The sequence below is a fragment of the Ochotona curzoniae genome, unplaced genomic scaffold, assembly GCF_017591425.1.
Source record: "Ochotona curzoniae isolate NIBS_2020 unplaced genomic scaffold, NIBS_Ocur_1.0 scaffold_4812, whole genome shotgun sequence".
NCBI classification, from domain to species: domain Eukaryota; kingdom Metazoa; phylum Chordata; class Mammalia; order Lagomorpha; family Ochotonidae; genus Ochotona; species Ochotona curzoniae.
In genome coordinates, this window is record NW_024467124.1 from 1,156,271 (window position 1) to 1,176,436 (window position 20,166).

At 40.7% G+C, this 20,166-nt stretch overlaps 1 protein-coding gene across 3 annotated transcripts in view; it reads right to left on the reverse strand.

Moving 5' to 3' along the window:
* PTPRM (protein tyrosine phosphatase receptor type M) overlaps positions 1–20,166 on the reverse strand; it is a 773,655-nt gene that overhangs the window by 213,116 nt on the left and 540,373 nt on the right. For all 3 annotated transcript variants that reach the window (XM_040970558.1, XM_040970557.1, XM_040970559.1), the window contains one exon: positions 13,601–13,733. In XM_040970558.1, the coding sequence (XP_040826492.1) occupies positions 13,601–13,733 (133 nt within the window). The remainder of the gene's footprint in view (positions 1–13,600; positions 13,734–20,166) is intronic.

Consider the following 20,166-nt stretch of genomic DNA (forward strand, 5'->3'; position numbering starts at 1 on the left):
CCGGCTCTTAGTCCTTGGAAAACAACTGCAGCCTACTGACTTTAAAAAAAGGCTAGTTCATGAGAACCAGGAAGTACTTGGGGAGCATTGCTTGGCATGTTTATGATTCCACTGTCATGTAAACTATGTCTCACTCACTAGAAGCCCAGGTGTTCTTATAGCTAACATGTTCATAGGATTGTGTATACTCAAAGGTTGTTTAGAGACCTGGGCAGAACAATATCATGAAAATAGTATGCTTTTTGCCTTGAACTCCTGTATTGGGTCTTCTGTGTCTTTTTCATGTAACAGTGTTCCCACATTCCAAGTCTCAAGATGCAAGGATTCACAGAGGATGGTCTCTCTGAGAAGTTTCTGACAGGTGTCAGACACTATGCATATAAACCCAGAGTGGTCCAATATAGAGTGAGCATGCAAAGTTCCATTCCTTGGGCACTGATTACAAAGGGAGGCTCTTGTTCCTTGCCTCCAGGCTGGGGTTGGCCAAGCCACTTCTTGGAGCTGGCCAACAGTGTCCCACAGCAGGTAGGGCACCAAGTGGCTCACATCTGGTAGATCTGTTGCTCACTGACTCATTTATTGAATAGTCATCATTTATCAAGTGTTCAGCCTGGGCTAGGGTTGGGAGAGGGGGAGGGGTATGAAGATGCCATGCTCTTACCTTCATGGGGCTTCTAGTCAACTGAGAACTACCCTGCCCACTCAAAGAGAAGGGAAACTTAGAAATAGGGAGCTACTGAGTAACTCAAGACCCACAATGAATGCTTCACCTAACTGAGGGTCCTACGTTTTAAGTACTATATTCTGAATTTATCTTCATTAACTCTAAGACTTGAAATGCACAGTTCTGACACCTGCAATATAAGGAACTAACTGACTTTATTTTGGAGCACTGTGAGCTTCCAGATTCTTGGACAAATCCCTATTGTGTTTGTAGCTGACCTGTGTCATTGTCAGCACTATACTAGCAAAGAAAATAACAATCTGATAGCTGTGGAAGCCACTGGCATGGCACTAGCTCTGGTTCCCTCTTTGGTGTCTAAAAAGAATGCAGCAGAAGTACATGGCTTTCTTTGCTTGAGACTGCAATAAACCAGCACTAAGAGCACCTTGTGCTGGCTAGGTCCAAACTGATGCCATCCTGTCTTGTTCATCACGATAATAATTTGGGCAGTGCTTTGTAAAAGCCAGATTGTTTTTCTCCGTATGAGTAAATGCTGTAATACTCCAGAAAGCTTTAAATATGGCCTCATACATTCCTATGACCTTGGGTAAATACGTACTAACAACATGAACCTTCTTTTGCTTTCAGCTAAACGTAACTGAACCAATGCAGTTCAAACAGGGCATAGTCCATTACAAGCCCAGAGTACAGCTACTGCGTGCCTGTCACTGCAAGCTAAGCCCTGGTTACAACAATAAAATATACTACTATAACTGTTTTTAGTAGTTTAGAAGTAGTTATAGTGATGTGAATTACATTCAGCAGTATGAAGTACCTTTACACAATTGCACAACTATCACCACTCTCCACTCTCGAGTTTTCCATCATCTCAAATTCAAAATCAGTACTTAAGAAACAGCCACTCCCCATTCCCTCCCTTCCTAGTGGCTACTTTCTACTCTATGAATCTGACCATTATTGACAGTTCAAAGAAGTGGACTTGCACAACTGGCTTTGTTTACCTAATGTCACATCCTCAAGGTGTACCCTGGCTGAAGCAGGGATCAGAATTCCCTTCCTTTCAAAGGTAGGGCACTGTTTCATTGTATGCAGGCATCACCTTTTGTTTATCCTTTCATCTGTCAAAGGATGCCTGGGTTGCTTCTACCTTTAGGCTTTTGTGCATTATGCTGCTATGGGCATGCGTATGCAAATATCACTTTAAAACCCTAGTTCCAGTGCTTCTGGATATCAACCTAGACAGGCATTTTTACAAATAAAAATAGCAGGACTGCATTTTTGTGTTCCCATGCAGTCTACTTTTTTTTTTCCTTGCATGCATACCTACTGATAGGATCACACAGAAATAAGTAGAAGTGGCAGTATTTGCCAGATCACAAAACTAACTTATGAAGAACATTCTTGGGTGAGCACCCTCATCCAGAGGAGTTGCAGACCTGTGATCATAAACACCATGTTAGAATCCAAAAATCTATATTTTAATTTGCTTTCCCATATTCTGCTTAGTTTCACTCTTAATTTATGGAGCTTTCACTATGGCTATTTCATTTACCTTTGCTTCACTTGATTTGTTATTTGTTCAGAACTCACAGATTATCACCAAAACTAGCAGTGTGACATCTGAAAAAGAAATGATTGCAGACTGCCCTTAGTTTGACTAAAAAAAAAAATGCTAAAACTACTGTCGTAGTCAGGATAGTAATTAAAGATACATTTGGGAATTCAAAATTTTATAAGTCACAGAACAGATAGCATTTGGAACACCACTGGTAATGTCCTTTCCCTCTTATGTTGGGAAAAAGGACCAAAAAAATCAATGAGGAGTACAGCACTGTACATAATCAGATCTATAATGTTGACCTTTGAAACTGTGAACTTGTTCATGGTGCTCATTAATCAACTGTACTCTCTCCAGAGTCAGTTTCTTCACATAATGAATTATCCTTTTACGGAGCCACTTAGAATTGCAGTTAAACTTGGTTGCATTTGTTCCTTACATCAGTGTTAATCACAGAGGTAAAAAGGTACACAGGATAAGAGCCTTTTATTTACCTTGTGATCCTCTGGCATAATATTGTGGGGCTATGCACTGGGCAGACTTTCTTGTGAATTGTCATTAACTCTTTGGGTGTCAGCAAGAACGGGAGGAGGACCTGCCAGGCTAATTACAGGGCGACAGTCTGCAGTCTGGACTTCCCCTGGCAAGACGAACACTGGCCTATGTGTGCTGCTCTTTGAGAACACGATCAATAAGCCAGACTTAGTTTAGAGTAAGGCAAAATTCGGAGGATTTGGTTAGCACCTAAAGCTCTGGCTTAGGTAAAAATTAGGATTTCAAAATCCAGGCAGATTGTGGGAGCATGATTTAGAAACTAGTTGGAAATCTGAATGACTAGTTATCATAGTAAAGGTACCAGAATGGCAACCAGGACAATAGATGCTGAAGCTAAGCTCTTGGAACCCAAATACTTGAACAACTGCTTGCTGAAGAGCAAAATAGGGTTGGTCTAGTCCTTAGGTATGAGGCTCGGTGTGGCTGGGGGTTTGAGAAGCTGGGTGCACAGTGGGCAGGGCAGGCTAGTTCTGGAAGGAGGGGTGGGAGGAGGGGTAAGGGATGGTAGCAGGGTTGTGTTGTGTCAGCCCCAGGACTCCGCGAAGCCAAAAGCAGCAGCACATGTTTATAACTCTAACCTAATGTTAGGATCAAGTTGGAGCCACCAGGCCAGGATTTGGACACTGGGAATATCAGAAACTTCAGGCCCTAGAGATTATTCGAATTTATGTTCTCTTTGCTTAAAAACAGGTTTAGAGACATGTGTGTTTGGCAAGGGGATATAAAGGAGTTGTTTCACTGTGTCCTGCAGATTAGTCTCAGGACTTCCACAGGTGCTTAAGGCCCTCCCAAAAATAGTGTAGGATTTCCGCAAAACCCATGCACATCCTCCTGCCTACTTTTCATCTCTAGGTGACTCACCATACTTAACACAATGCAAATGCTGGGCAAATAGCTTTTATGCTGTCTTATCTAGGAAATAGTGACTTGAGCAAATATGTTTACACATGTTCAGTACCAAAGCAAAGACTGCTTCAAGATTATTGATCCACAATTGGTTAAATTCATAGAAGTGGAACTAGAGGATCGGGAGGGCCTACTGCTCAGAGAAGTATACTGTCTCAATACAGCAGCTGCCTAAGTTTGTGCCTTCTCAAACTCAGCCAGGAAAGCATGAGATGAATAGCACAGGTCTTTTCTCCATAATCTCTTTGTTACCTGCACTGGGTGAGCAGGTAGCTCCGTGGCACTTGGCTTGATGAACTCCTGGGGGAGAAGCACCTCATTGGAGTGATCTGGCTTCTCTCTCAGGAAACATCCACAGAGTTATCATCTGTTACTCTTTCTAACTCAGAAGGACATGCTTTCAAAGGCTTGGGGGGTGAGAGGATGATCTATGGGAGAAGAGCTTAAGGCTTTAACCTCATGAAGGAATGCATTCTAATGGATGTTACTCTCTGAGGCTCACAAGAGTTCAAGGGATGCCCAACTTGGAGAGAAAGATGTGAATCAACAGCTATTCAAGATGCTCATTACAAACAGCAGACCCAGCGACAGGAGCGGACACTGTCTTGTATTTCCGAATAGGAATCACCTACTCACAAGGTGGGTTGCAGCACACGTTCTCTCTTTCGGGATACTGTAAAATACTAACGAGCATGTGGGAAAGACAGGCAGCTTGGAAGGGGATAGTCTTTTACTTTTTGCTTGAATAAGAAAATACCTATGGCCAGAAATACACGTAATATTTTTAAAATGTGGTAATTTACATGTCATCTATTCACTTTTATCTTAAAATAGAACTGGGAACCACGATCTGATGACTGGATATGTATTTGCTTTGGCCAACACAACAAAAAATAAAATGGTTAAGTGAAGGCTTCATTTGTGGAGCTGCAGAATAAGCTTCTGCCTATGATGCTGGCATCCCAGTAGAGCAACTGGGTAAATCCAGGGTGCTCCGCTTTTGACCCAATCCCATTCTCATGTGCTCTGGAAAGCAACAAATAAGGGCCCAAGTGTTTGAGCACTTTCCACCATGTTGGAGACTAGGAAGGAGTTCCATGCTCTTGGCTTCCTCCTGGTCCAACCCTGGCTGTGGTGGCCTCTTGAGGGAGTGAATCAGCCATTTGAAGAGTGGAAGATCCATCCCCCATCTCTTTCTGTAACTGCCTTTCAAATAAGCATATCTCAAAAACAAATAAACAAAAAACGAAAACCAAAACAAACAAAACAATGATGTGTTGCCAATAAATGTCCCTTCCCACGGGGAGAGAAGAGTAACTGTGCTCTTGTGTTAGACTTGAGTGAAGCTGCACAACACATATTCTGCACCAAGACCTCACCTGTACGCCCCAGGTTACTGTTCCATAAGCTATTCATCTGCGAACTTTTATGTGAGAAGTCGGAGTCAACCCTCATTGCAAAAATTATACAAGGAAAATATTGACTACTGTCAAAACAAAGCTGGAATCAAAGAATGCAGTTACGATTAAGCAATTCTCCGTGAAGACACACTTAGTCATTTTCAGGAGTCCCCAGATGGGGGACTTGTTTTCTGGAAGGACAGCTGCTGAGTTAAGATTCTCAGCAAATGCTGCCTCACCACCCTACTTTGGAGACCTTAGTACACTCGTGAGGTTTCTTTCCTTCTTCCTTTAGTAAAGGTTAAGATCATACTTAAGAATTAGGTGTTCAAGGTGACCAATGCTCTTTGAGGATAGCCAATTTCTGCAACTACAGACTGATGATTCCAAATCCCCAATCAGGCTTTTAGACAAATCAGGTAAAGGGATGATGGCAGTTTGATAGCTTCCAACAAAAAATGCATAATTATTAGCATTTCAGCAAATGGCTTTTTTTCCCCTCTGGATTTGTTTTCTTTCTGACATGAGGCAACGAATCAATGTTTATCACAAATTCTTATCAAACACACTCAAGGAGCAATAACGTACAAAGAGGTGGTGGGAGAGCCATTAGCAACAGAAGGGTCATGCTGCGAACGACAAGTCCTGACTGCGTTACAGAAGTGCAGCCTTCCCGTTGGAGATGCACTGGGTGCAAGACTGGAAAACGGAATCTTCTATTTTATTTTAAGATCTGGTGCCCGTAGATGAAAAAGTCATTCTGGGGTTATTTACTCTCTCTTTGAATAGAGTATATTTTAATCTAAACTGATGAAACTTACAAAAAAATTTCAATGGCGTACACTAAGAGAGGTCTTCAAAAGTTCATGGAATGCATATTGTAAAGAATGCATAGACTTCAAAATGACATCTTCTCCAAATAAACTTTAAATTTCATTTTCCAGAGTTTTTATAAGTTCCCTTGAATTTGTAAAACTACTTCAAAACCGGTTCAGAAATAATGATACTTTGAAAAACAGCAATGAGCTTATTTTTTCCTTTAATTAAGCTATATTTGAACTTAACTATACTCATACTCATTTCAATTGTTTTGATATATTAAATTAAAAGCCTACAGAATGATTTTTCAAGTTAAGGGAAAACCCACAGTATTCAAAGTAGGGATTCTGTCCACTAGAACTATACTTTAGAAAATTAACAAATTATAAGCATAAATCTGCAGAAAAATGAAAGCAAAGCCAAAGCAATTCAAGGCTTTAGTGCCAGAATCCTTTTTCTGGGCTTAACAGATTTTTCATGCAGTTAAGATGTTCTTTGAGCTGTGTGCTGTCCTTGAGTGCCCAAGTTCAAGTCCCCGCCCAGCTCCTGATCCACCTTCCTGCTAATGTGTACCCAAGGAGGTGGCCAGTGACAGCTCAAATACTCGGTCCCTAGCACTCATGAAGGAGAGTTAGACTGAGCTCCAGATTCCTGCATAGACACGGTCTACTCTCATTTTGGGGAGTGAGCCAGAGAATGGAAGATATTCTCTCTCTTTCTCTCTGTTTCTCGGCTGTTTAAAAAAACTAAAATAAGAATGATGAACAAATACACACAATTTTAAAAGAAGAGCATTTTTTCTTTAGTGCTGATGCATACTCTTTGTCTATTATGGCAAAGCACTCTTGTCTGAATATGGGTGTTGAAGCTGATTATAAAGCATCGTCTCATAGTCGCGGCCACAGAAAGGACAGGTAGCATCTGTCACAGTTATGACATCAACTCAGATGTCCCTCAAAGGTTCATGATTATAGATAAGGTGATACTACACAGTGGTGAAATCTTTAAGGTGAGGCCTTGGTGAGGGAGGTCCTTAAGTCAGTGGGCTAACCCCTCAGATAGATGCAGGATTCTGACTTTCCCTCTCAGACTTGCTGTCTGGTGATAGAAGCTCTTCCACTCAAGTCCACACTCCTTCCTACCACCACCTCCATATGCTCCACTGTGGCAGACCACCATCCGCCACCTCCACGAGCTGCCAAACCCACAGGAGCCGACTGACTTTGGACTCAGAATCACCTCACCAAAACAGGAATTCAATAAATCTTTTTCTAAGTACTGCATACCATAGACAGTTTGTTGTAACGATGGAAGGAAGGCTGTATAAACTACCCTTGAAGCATTCACCAGTATGGATGCAAACTGATGACTGCACAGTGTTTTCAATGAATGGTCACAGAGAGAACTGGAAACACACGGAACAAGACGCCTGATGGCCTTTCTCCCCCATGAGCCACTGTGGTTAAGAAGCGTACATTTTGGGTAGGCACTGTGGTGCCTTGGGCTAGGCTACACGTAAGAAATCTCCTGGCACGGAGTTTCCCTACTGTTTCTTTTCCAGCTCCTGCTAATGTCCCTGGGAGGCAGCAGAGGACAACCCTGATTACTTGGGTCCTTGCCATCCACCGAGGACACCTGAGCGAAATTTCTGGCTCCTGGTTTTGGCTAGCCCTGCCATGCTTTTGTGGACATTTGGGTAGTGATTCAGTGGATAGAACATTTCTCTTTTCTCTCTCTCTCTCTCCTTTGTTGCTGTATTCCAAATAAATAAAATTAAATAAATAAATAAACAAACAAACATCAAATTTCTAAAAAAAAAAAAGAAGTGGATCTATTCAGTGGCAGCCCAGGTTCTATCACAGACTACTGTGCCAGCAACCAGGTCTTGAATGTCTTGTCCTCAAGCATCAACTATGTTCCAACATTATTCTCCTGAACTTCAGGTTTCCCCAACAAAGCACACAGCATCATCATCATCATCATCATCATCATCATCATATAGCGTACAGACAAAGTGGCTCAATGTGAAATATCTCATTTAACTAAGCATATTGCTAGGAAGGAGAGACCTGGAGTGCTGGGCTCTGGACCCAGGTTTGTAAGGTTCCAGCAATGCCCTTCATTATTTGTCGGACACTTTTCTCCTAGATAATGAAAAACTCATGCATATCTTCTTTATCCTTCTTTTAAAAATATTTATAAAGAGCTCCCAAAGAATCGCTAAGAAAAAAGAGTCAACAAAGCAATTAGACTGGGTTCAAAACCAGGAGAGAATATAGGACATCTTAGAGTGATCCCATTAGGTAGGGGTTAAAAGAGGTGTTCGCAAAATCCAATTTGTCCAGCTGATCTTCATTCCACGAGGTCAGCGGCTAGTGGATACATTGGGATGGTGCATTTGTACATGTCTGACTACACACAGGCTCTGATGCAAACACGCCAAAGCGTGTGCTTGCCTGGAAAGTTTCAGCATCTGGTTCTTATTTCTATGACTGCCTTTTCAGGACACATTTCAAAGAATAATCACAAAGAAAGTGTACATCTGTCTTTCTCCACACAGGGCAGAAGGTGTGATATTGAAAGTGAACTTTGAAGAAAGCTCGCAGACTTAAGATGTTTTCCACATGCAAGTCACACTTAACTGTAACAGGGGAAAATCCCATCTCATATGTAAACAGGTAGAGCAGAGGAACTATAGTTAACGCCAGCTTGCCTCCGGCCACACACTACAGGCATCTCTTTGAACTCAGGGCTTTCATCACATTTTCCCTCTTATCTTTTTCCGTTTCATGAGATCTTCAGAAATATTTCCTATTTTTACTGCAATTTTCTTCTTGGTAGTACTAGCATTGTTTAAATAGAATGGATGCTAAATATTTAACAACAGATACTGCATTTGCAAAATGTACATGTGTTAAAATGTGTTAGGGAAAGGAAATGGAAGTATGGCATTTCAGGATGACAAATATTTATATTTACCTATAACAGGTGGCAATCTAATAGAAAAACTACTATTACTATTTCATCCAAGAATGCATATCTCCTTTTTTCAAATAGCCACAGGTCCTGTGATTTTTTATGTGCCACAACAGCTATTACTGTAATTAATACAAATGTTTTGAAACTTCTGAAAGATCTATAGCAATTTTAGAAACAATACAAATGCAATTAATCACGTAAAGTTGGTGGTACTTAAGTACTCCATTCTGTCAAACATGGTATTGAGATAAATTATTCCTCAAGAAAAATGTTGAAAATGCAGTTATTTCCATTTAGGCAAATACAGGTAATTATATATAGATACAACATGTATGCATCTGCAGCTCCAGTTCCTGTGCACTGAGCTGCAGAGTACACTGCTCTGGGGTTCTATGCGAGGCTTTTTGTAGGCACTGACTTCGCCTGCTCTCTTTATATCCGGTGCACCAAAAATGTGGCACCACTACAGGAACATACAGTTCTTAGAAGGTAAACTTCTTAAAACAAGAACTTTTTTTGTTTTTTTACAGAATAAGTGACTGTGTAGGTTTTATAAGAAGTTTTTGAAGAAGATTTCATTTTATATTTGAATTCCAGAAGCAATTAGTCATCGAGAGGTGACAGAATTAGACATCGGAGCCAAGAGCCTCTGATGGTCATCTAAGCTTTTCACTCTTATTTCCTATAATGAAGCCTGTAAGCTAATATGAGCTGAACAGATTCTACATTTTGTCTATTAGACGCCCACCTGGAAAAATCATTTTTCTATGTTAGCCTTTTTCTACCTCAGCTAAGCCAAATATGTTCTCTCTGACATAAGGTAATCTTAATGCAAATGATAAGATCAATAACCCTTTCAATACTGTTTTTGCTGCAACCCACAGGTTTTGATATTGTTTTATTTTCATTTCTTCAAGACAGTTTATTTTCTCCTAATAAGTAAGTTCTTCACTGACTCGTAAATCATACGGTAGCATCATTTTCCCCAAGAAGCTTTTGTGTTTTCTTTTTCATTTCATCGACACATTAGTTATTCAGTAGCATGTTACTTAACTCCATGGTGCCGTAAATTTTTTGTTTTAACTTTATTCCTGTTGTTGACTTTGTTTCACGGATTCTCATATAAAATGTACAGTAACTGTGTAATCGAGACTATCGCATCCAGATGTGAAGGTACAATGCAGTATACATCTCTACTTCCAAATCAAAGATGGACTCCCAGTGAAACTGTTGGATATACCTTGACAATAGGATGCTGGACTGTCTGCCATTGTCTGTACCAGCAATGTCAGGATACACTTGAATCCTGTGATGGATAATGATGGACTTATGACTGCCACTAAAGGACTATAGTATTGTAATAATATGGGGGAAACCAGTTGTGGGGAAGGGGCTTTGAGGAAAGGGTAGGAGAAATCCCAGAGCCTATGGAATTGCACCATAAAATTAAAAATAAAGTAGAAAGAGAGAGAATGTCTTGCAATGTGCAGCCTGACCATCCTCCAGAGCCTGTGGTTGTCAGCCCCACATCTCCAGCTGGGCAGACTTTGTATGCTGACAAGCACAGAGGATACCACCGCACCCACCCCCACCGGCTGCTGCACAGCAGGACAGACCTTCAGAAGCACAAATAGATTTGTTTCACCCATACTTTCTGCTGGGCTTAGTCCAACTTTAAGTTGACTCAGAAGACTAAGGTCCCCTCCCCAGGAAGCAGTCTGGGATTTTGATGGCTTCAGGTTCCAAGCAGCAGAAATGACTAATGGAACCGTGGAAAGAACACCTGAGGGAGATCTCTTTCACTCCTTCCTCTCAGTGCTTTACTTCGTCCCAGCTTCCTCTGTTACACTGAGGGCCTCCTATGTGACAGTGGGAAATGTGTGGCTGAAAGATCAAGTGCTCACCCTCGAATATTTTTGGGCTTGAAGTGACTGAACAAAGAGTCTCTGGGAGAGCTACCGGGAGGTTTAAATAATGAAATATGCTTGTTCCTCATCAATAACGCTCCAGCAACTTATCTATGATTCATTCCATGCTTTAATTATTCTGTTTAAAAATATAGCTTTGAAAATATAATACTTGAATTCTGGAGGAAAACCATGGACAATTAGAAGTTTCAAGAATTGTTATTTAACAGGAAACTTTGACCACATGACTGTTGAGGTCTATATTTTATGACAAGTTTTGTGTTTATAATTAATCTATAACGTGCTTGATGGAAAGAGTATTTCTATGTCAGAAAAATGGAATGCAAAGTGGCACATGCTGGCAGGACGGTTCTTTTAAGATCATCACCTAGAAAATAATCCTGTAAGTTCTGACGTAACTTCCAGGTGGAGTCTAAGCACTGGGGCTACATGTCACTGCAGGCAATCTTTAAATGCATAATATATAACACAACCTCAATGACTACTTGGGAGACCCAGGTAGCATAATGAATGAATCCTGCAGAAATAGATCCTTGGGGGGTTAGTTAACACTTATCGAAGGTCACAGGGCAAGTGGATTAGTAGTTTCTGGCTATTCCTTGCAAAGAATTTACCAGATTAACATAAAAACTTAAAACCAATCTTTAGGAAATGTTGAGTTTAAACATCCAGGAGTGAAACAGTCTATTATTGCTTAGATTTATACTAACAAAGAAATAAGGAAAGAAAGAAAAAGGAAGCCAGTGATGTCAAAATTAACGCATCTACATAAATAACATACCTACATAGAGTGAGATGGAGAGCATCCAAAGGAAATTTTATGAGTGGGATATGGGAAGACAAAAGAAAGAAAAATGTAAATGAAACAAGAGGAGCAAATGTGGAGGAAGAGAAATACAGAGCCAAAGAGGAAGTGTAAAAAAGAGAAAGGTACAGAGAAATAGAATGAATAGGAAAAAAATAATTGAAAAGGCAGCAAGAAATTCGATGACAGGGGAAAGAGAGGAAAAGGGATAAGATACAGACGACAAAGAGAAGAGCTGAAACGAAGCAGGCCCCAAGTCAACGACAGCTGTAGCAGAAGAGCAGCCCCCCTTGGGGCTGGACTGGAACAAAAACCATGCAAGGAGAGCAGAAACAAGAAACAGAGGGACGTGTGTGAATATATTTGCAATATCAACTCACCCTTTAAGTGCTGTTTTCCAAGGTTTTATCTTCATCCTCAAAATTCTTTCTTCTCACTCTAAGAGGGACTTTGAATGACCTGAGCTAACCCTTGGCTTCAGCTCCAGAAACTCTGGTGACTTTCAGGCCATGCCAAAGATTCTGCCTGCACCCCAACAGCATCTTCAGCCGCACAACGAGCGTCTCCACTGACTTTTCAGGGAAGACTGAACTTGAAACATGCAAAACTGAACCCTCAACCTTTACTCCCCAAATCCACATCATCTTCAAACATCTCAAGGAAACTGGAACTAAAACGTTTGTTTTGGCATATAAATGTTTGAAATTCATGCATAGGATGGAGATGCATATTTAGTGATATTTATGTTACGAAAACACCATGCCTGGACTTTCAAAAACACTGCACCAACATAAACTTACCTCTCCATGAACTTTTTACTCTACCTTTGTATGTTCTAGTTCCTATATTCTGTATTTCAGTGAGTGACAATAACTTTAGGAAGCAGGAACTTTCTGTATTTTTCTTTCTTTCTCCAACTAGCTATTTTCTTTCTCATTAACTTCTTCCCAACTCTCGCCCTCGCTTGTTGCTGTGCTCAATGCTAACATCAGGGCAACCTTTCTGTGATAACAATTAGTTGTCATTACTTAAAGGACATCAGTGGGTTTCAGGGCCTCTTTCAGCCTCTTTGCATGAATAGGTAAGACTTTCAAGACCACAGGTTACCAAATGTTTTTGCCTTCACCTCCTCCATCTTCTACCGGCCATGACCTCTCTTCAATTCTGTATTTACAAATTACACAGGAGAAGGGAATGAGATCCATGTATTCCCTTTGTCTGGGACAAGTTATTCTATCATTTCTTATCATCTCTATTTTTATGTTGAGAGTTTCTACATAAATGAAAGATTTCATTAGGAAGCAAGTTCTTACACTTTTAAGCACAAGACACTGCTTATTTCCTGTGGATGGGAACCGGGGCTTGCTCACTGTAGTCAGCTCCATTTGCCTCCTCCCCCCACAAAGCCCAGATATGGCTAGACATGGCTCAGCTAGACATGGCTCTCTTAGAAGCTCTTACAACGTAGTCTGGGATTGAGTTGTCCTTATTTCTGTGGCTGCCCTGAGGTTTTCTGTTGTTGGTCCTTTGAGATACTCTTTTTCATGGGTTATTGTGCTGATGAACCGCCCTAGCATGGGTTCTGTGCATAACATTAGCTCACTAAATTCTAACATCATCATCATCATTTTCACTATAATGATAAGGAAAAGTCTTCACTCTCCTATCTTTGGGAGTATCAAATACAAGTACGTTAATAATAAGTACTAGCAATTTCCCGATAAACAAATGGCTTTCCTGGTGAGAAGACACAGATTTCTTCAATTATTCTGACATTTTGTATATTTATGCAAAACAACAACCGTTTACTCTAAATTTCTGTCCCATCACCTTGAATGCTGAATGATAAAAAAAAATGCCACCAATCACAGAGTCACAGATGTGACACACTAACTGAACATATTCGCACCCACGAAGCAACCCGGCAAACGATGGCCCATCACCACGTCTCTGGCAATAGCTCACCTCTTCTTCATTACCAACACAACTCCAAGAAATATAATAACGAACAGCAAGATGCCAGCAATGACTCCAGCAATTTTAACAGTGTGGTCCGTTTGTTTCTCGGGCTCTGGGACTGGTTTTGGAGTAGCGGCTCCTGAAGATGAAAGGAAATGAGAAAGGAGAGACAGTGGGTAAGAGAGAATAAAGATGTCACATTTTTTTTTTAAATGCCACATTTAACAGAGTAGTAAGACCTTATCAGCATCAGCAGACGGACAAGCTTTGGTTTTGAAACAGCTTTCATCCAACTGAGAGGAGTGTAATTGTTCGTGTTGTTCTTCAGTATTTCACTAAACCACAATGCAAGCTGGAAGGTACCCCCGTGCCTGACCCTTCATAGGAGACTCTTCTTAAACACAGGGTTTTTATATTTTTATTATCTCTATTGGCTTCTGCTCTTTCTGCCATTTGAAGACTTGCTAACGACACAATAGCTATCCCTGAGCCTTTATCCAAATTTGATTTGCTGGAACATTCTCCTCAATTATTTTTCATAAATGAAGCAGTAATTCCATAGCATATTAGTCCAAACACCTGGAAAAGTGAGATAAGCTCATTTGCCATGCATTTTACCAGCAATTGTTTCTTAACACAATGGAGATTTTTGTCCCTCCTCTGCCTCTGGAAATCTAAATCTAGGTCACATCTGGTAGGCAAAAGATTCCTTCTTAGCAATTTATTCAAAAAGTGGAAAGCGGCTGATGATCGCACCACCGGCACCCACACTTACTTAATATCTGTTTAAATGAGATAACCAGGGCCTTTACCAGCACCGGCTGCTGGCCCAGCCCCACTGTCTGCACACTGCCTGTCCTGTTTATGGTACAGTATGATGGAATGTCAAACCCATGTCTGAAGAAATATCCATTTCCTCTGCTTAATGAGTTCAGGATGAAAACACATGAGGAATGTAATGTGCAATTCACTCAGCAGAACACATCTGTTTGAGGATTCAGCTGTGCTAAACTAGGCCACGATGGTGTCCAACCGTCAGGCCATCATGGCAACCTTACTAGGAAGACAAAGCATCCAGAAAGAAGGAATTTCACATCCAAACAGCTTGCCTTGGAATGTTCCCTGTGCTTTGATGGTACCAATGGGAATTGAAATGGAATGTTCATACCAGATCTTCTATCCTCTCACTGGCTTTTCCACTCATGCCTCACCTGATTCTCAAAAAGAAGAACTGAAAACATCCAGGGCAAAATCCTGGTCTCTTCAAAAAACACTGTTGGGACAACTGGATAGCAACCTGAAGAGGTAAGAAGCAAGACTCCCACCTTTCACCTTATACAAAAATCAGCTCTAAATGGATCAAAGACCTCAATCTGCACCCAGAAACCATCAAACCATTAGAGGAAAACATAGGAAGCACTGTACAAGCTACAGGAATTAGGAAAGACTTCTTAGAAAAGTCACCCAAAGCACAGGCAAAATAAACAAATGGGACGACATCAATCTGAGAAGCTTCTGTACAGTGAAGGAGATGATCAACAAAGTGAAAAAGCAACAACAGAATGGTAGAAAGTTGTTGCACGCTGCACAACTGACAGGGGACTAATATCCAGGATTTACAGAGAGCTTCAGACACTAAGCAGCAAAACAAGCAACCCTGTGAAGAAGTGGGCAAAAAAAAAGGATGGACATTTTGCAAAACAAATTCAAAGGCTAATAGACATGAAAAAATGCTCAGGCTCCCCAGCTATCAGGGAAATATAAATGAAAACCACATTGAGGTCCAACCTGACTCCAGTGAAACTGGCCTACATTCAGAACTCTACTAACAACACCTGCTAGGGTGGATGTGGGGAGAAAGGCACCCTCCTTCACTGCTGGTGGGAGTGTAGGCTAGTACAACCACTGTGGAAATCAGTATGGAGGGTGCTTAGAGAATTGCAAATAAACCTGTCACATGACCCAGCTATTCAGCTCCTAGGAATATAGCCAAAATAAATGAACTATGCATATCAGAAAGGGGTCTGTAATCCTATATTTACAACAGCACAATCTACAATAGCAAAGACATGGAAACAACCCAGATGCCTACCCATGGAATACTACTCAGCCATTAGAAACAATGAAATTCTGTCATTGCAACTAGAGACCATCATGCTTAGTGAAACGAGTCAATCTCAAAAGGACAAATATCATGTGTTCTCTGTGATACAAGGCAAGCTTCATGTAAAATACAAGATCAATAGTATTTTCAATACTGTTTTTGTTACATCACGGGGGGTGTGATATTTTTGTTTTCATTTCATTCATTCAAAATGTTTTGTTTTCTTATACTCACTGACTCATAGGTCACACGATAGTGTCATTTGCTTCAGGAAAGTGGTTTTCTTTTCCATTTCTTCAGTGACACACTGGTCATTCAGTAGCATGCTATTTAACTTCATGTTGTACATTTTCTACTTGTTTCTCTGTTGTTGATTTTGTTTTATGGTTTTTCATTTAAGGGGATGTATAGTCACTGTGTAACAGAGACTATCATATCCAGATGTGAAGATACAATGTGGTATGTGTCTATAGTTATAAATCAAAGATGAACTCCCAATGAAAATTTTTTTAAGATTTATTTATTTTTATTGGAAAGGCAGATATCTAGTGAGGAGGAGAGACAAAGAGGAAGATCTTCTGTCTGATGATTCACTCCCCAAGTGACCACAACAGCCAGTGCTGTGCCAACCCTGCCAACCCCAAGCCAGGAGCCAGGAACTTCCTCCAGGTCTCCCACATAGGTGTAGGGTCCCAAGGCTTTGGGCAGTCCTTGAGTGCTTTCCCAGGCCACAAGCAGGGAGCTGGATGGGAAGCGGAGCTGCCAGGATTAGAACCGGCACCCATGTGGGATCCCAGTACGTTCAAGGTGAGGACTTTAGTCACTATGCAACTGCGCTGGGCCCCCAAGAAACTGGTGAATGTATCTTGATAATAGGATGCTGTACTCTCTGCCACTGTCCATGCCTACAATGTCGGGATAACTGAAATAGCAGAATGATCACTGATTGTGAAGGACTATACTATAGTAATGCGGGGGAAGTTGGGAGAAGGAGGTGGGATTTGAGGAAAGGGGAAGGAAAATCCAGGCCTATGGAATTATATCGCAGAATACTAAAATACATAACTTCATTTTAAAAAGTAAAACTTTAGTTGTGCCTGCTTTCTTATATACAATATTCTGGGTTATTTGTAAATGAGTCATCCCAGTGAACCAGGGAATGTGTGGAGTACTATCCATCTCAATTTTCCTTTGGGAACATTCAAATACTTCCTTTCCAAAGTCATTCATTCAAGATTTGATCTGAGAGACCAGGAGCACAGTGATGGCCATTCACCTGACAACACTGGTCAGCAGCAGGAGAGGCCCTTGAGGCTGAAGATCGGAGCACCTGCCGATCAGAGTGATGGCACAATGACCGTGTTGGTGAAACTTTTGAAAAACAGAATCAAATTTGTTCTATGATTCCAAATGGGAACATTTTGGGAGCCAATCCACTTCTTTCACTAGTTCTCCAACTGTCTTTCCTAAATGAATGATTTAAGATATTTTAGTTTATTTCGGTAACTTACTAAGTGGGTTAATAAAGCAATAATTGGGTAAGAAAATATTAAGAAAACTTTGTGTTGCATAAAAGAGCAAGTACCAAAAAAATCCAAAACCATGGTGGCGGTCACTTGGCATTGTGGTTAAGCTGCTGCCCGGGAAAGGTGCATCCTTTCTTGGAATGCCTGAGTCCAAACTACCGTGCTACCGATCTAGGAGCTCATGTGTATGCTGGGAGGCAGCAGGTGAGGACTCAAGAACCTGCGTCACTGACACCCGAGGAGGAGACCCAGATTGGGGTCTGGGCTCTTGGCTTGCGAGAGACAGAGCGAAAGAGAAGGAGAGAAGGAGAGAAGGGGGGGGGGCAGAGACAGAGAAGAGAGGCAGAGACAGAGAAGGAGAGAGCAGATGACGTTAGAAATAACAAACAACTGGAATTATCGAAAGGAGAAACTGAGGAAGTGGAAACTCATGAGGTGAGACAGCAGGAAGGAAAAGGTAGAGAATGCACAGGAACTCTGGGAAAGCAGCTGTTCCTTCCTATTCACAGGTGAAGGTTCTAGAATCCATGTAAGCAACAAAAGCTGTGGCTGCTCAAGTTCCTCATGTGTTCTTCAATATTACCATGTTTAATATGACCTTATGCACATCCTCTTTTATACTTTCCTATCTATTTCCTAAATGTTCATTAATTTGTTGAAACCACTAAAGGCATAGGGAGAGGGAGGAGGGAAAGAGAAGAGAGAGAGAGAGAGAAAGCGAGCGAGCCAGTCTTTCAATGCCTGTAAGAGCCAATGAGCTAAAACCAGGAGGCCAGAGACCCTTCTGTGTCTCCTTCACAGATGGTAGAGGCCAGAGCACTTGATCCACCATCATCTTCTGCCTCCCGTGTGTGAGTAGGAAGTTGGATTGCAAATAGAGGCGCTGGGACATGATCAGAATGCTGATATGGGGACGAAGGCATCTAACAGCAAAATGACCCACTGTGTAATATCTACCCTCTACCAAACAATTTAAATCATCTCTAGATTACTTAAAACACACATAACACAATGAAATCTTGGTAAATACAGGTTATGCTGTATTCCTTAGCAAATAATGCAAGGATGGAAGTTCTTTTGTGCTTGGCACAGGTTCAAGTCCCGCCCCTCTCCTGGAATATTTTTCAGACCATCCTGGCTAAATGGGTGGTTGAGGAATTTGTCATTCTGGAGACCAGTGGCACCTAAGGATGTGGTTTCTCCCCTGTGTTTCAAAGGGCACTGATTCCTGGAAAGATCCTCAAGTTCCAGTTCCATCAGCTTCTGTTACTCTGCCCTCACACTTTTATAGAGCTGAAAACTGTTACAATCCTGCATTATTTTTTGATCCTCTGAAGAGGAAATTCCTATTGGATTTTTTTTTTAAAAAAAAACATTTCTGTTTGTAAAACTTCCTTTAATAGAGTTCATCCCTGTCTTATTTTCCAGAGAATTAAAATTTGCAATCTTTTTTAGTACGCCCCCCGTTGTATCTCAACCTTATATACAATCATGTAACACCTCCAAGATTTTTCATTTAAATTACATATCATTATTTTTCTTCCAGGGAACACAAAGTCAATCACTACTAGGAACAACCTGCATTCACACTTTATGTATTAGTTGTCACCTGATTAAGCTTTTGAATGGATAACTCTTTTCCTGCCCTTAATTTGCACTGGAGGGCATATAGAACACGTAGGATTAACAAGTAATAATCAGAAATATATTTTTCTCATAGAAAACTGAAGACAGTGGATCTGTTTGATATATACCTCGTCTGAAGAATTAATCTACTTTTTTATTTTTGTACTAATTTCATGACAGTCAAGGCTCTCATTTATTGATGTGGCTGACACCCTGTGGATAAGATGATCTATTAAAGCCTCACCACTTATTATCTGGACACGAGCAGTTTCCTGAGAGTTATTAGTGCTCCTTCCACTCTGATGAAATAGCTTTACGTTTTCATTTGAATTTCTCAAATCACAGTCAAGTAATAAAACGAGGAAGCAATTGTCAATAGTAAGTTATCAACTGGTGCACCTTTCATATCAAGTAAACAATCAACACAGGGAAAGTGAGGGGCTGCCTCGGAAGCAGGATGGCTTCACGAGCAGAAGTCCCAATCAGAAACTTGACTTTGAAGGCATTAAATGGAAGTCTACTGTGCTTTTAGTTTTCTTCCACACTTTGCCTCAGACATTGTTTAACTTACACTTACTTAGCTTTGAAACACAATTCAGACAGGAGAAAAAATCACCCCACCTTTTGTACAAAGCAGAAACTGTTTTCAAAAATCTCTCAGTTTGCTCTGTTGTCCAGAATATGTCACTGACTCTTATCAAAAGGCAAGTACACCTAATAAATTCCATCTGCTTGCTAGAAGCATCAATATTTGGGAGGCTTAAAAAAGAATCTGGCAAACTAGAAGCAAGTATGTTAGGTGTCTTCCATGTGGTCCAACCGTGACCCACACAAAAGATGGCCCTAGGAGAGGCAAGGAGGATTCGGTGGGTCTTATAAGAGCAGGGTCACTCCATCCCACTTTTTCACAAAGCAAATACACAAGGTTTTGTGAGTGAGATGATTTAATAAGTGTGACTCATTAATTGTGGCATAATGTTTAGTGTGCTCTAGAACACAGGTTATCCTATTAAAGATATTTTAATAATCATTGGGAGAACTTTTAAAACATGACCACAACTGAGTCCACTATGGATTTAGTATCAAAGGTCTGAGACAGCACTCAAGAATCCACATGAAACCTACCTTTACACACATGAGGGATATTGAATTGATGCTAATTATCTAGAATGCCATTCTTCATATGTTTGACAAAATGGAGAAAGTTTAAATTGCAATGTTGCTTTTTCAAACATCTCTTGTTACAGTAATATTTTATAGTTAACCATTCTCCATCAGCATATTACTTAAAAAAAGTTTTCACACAAATTAAGAAG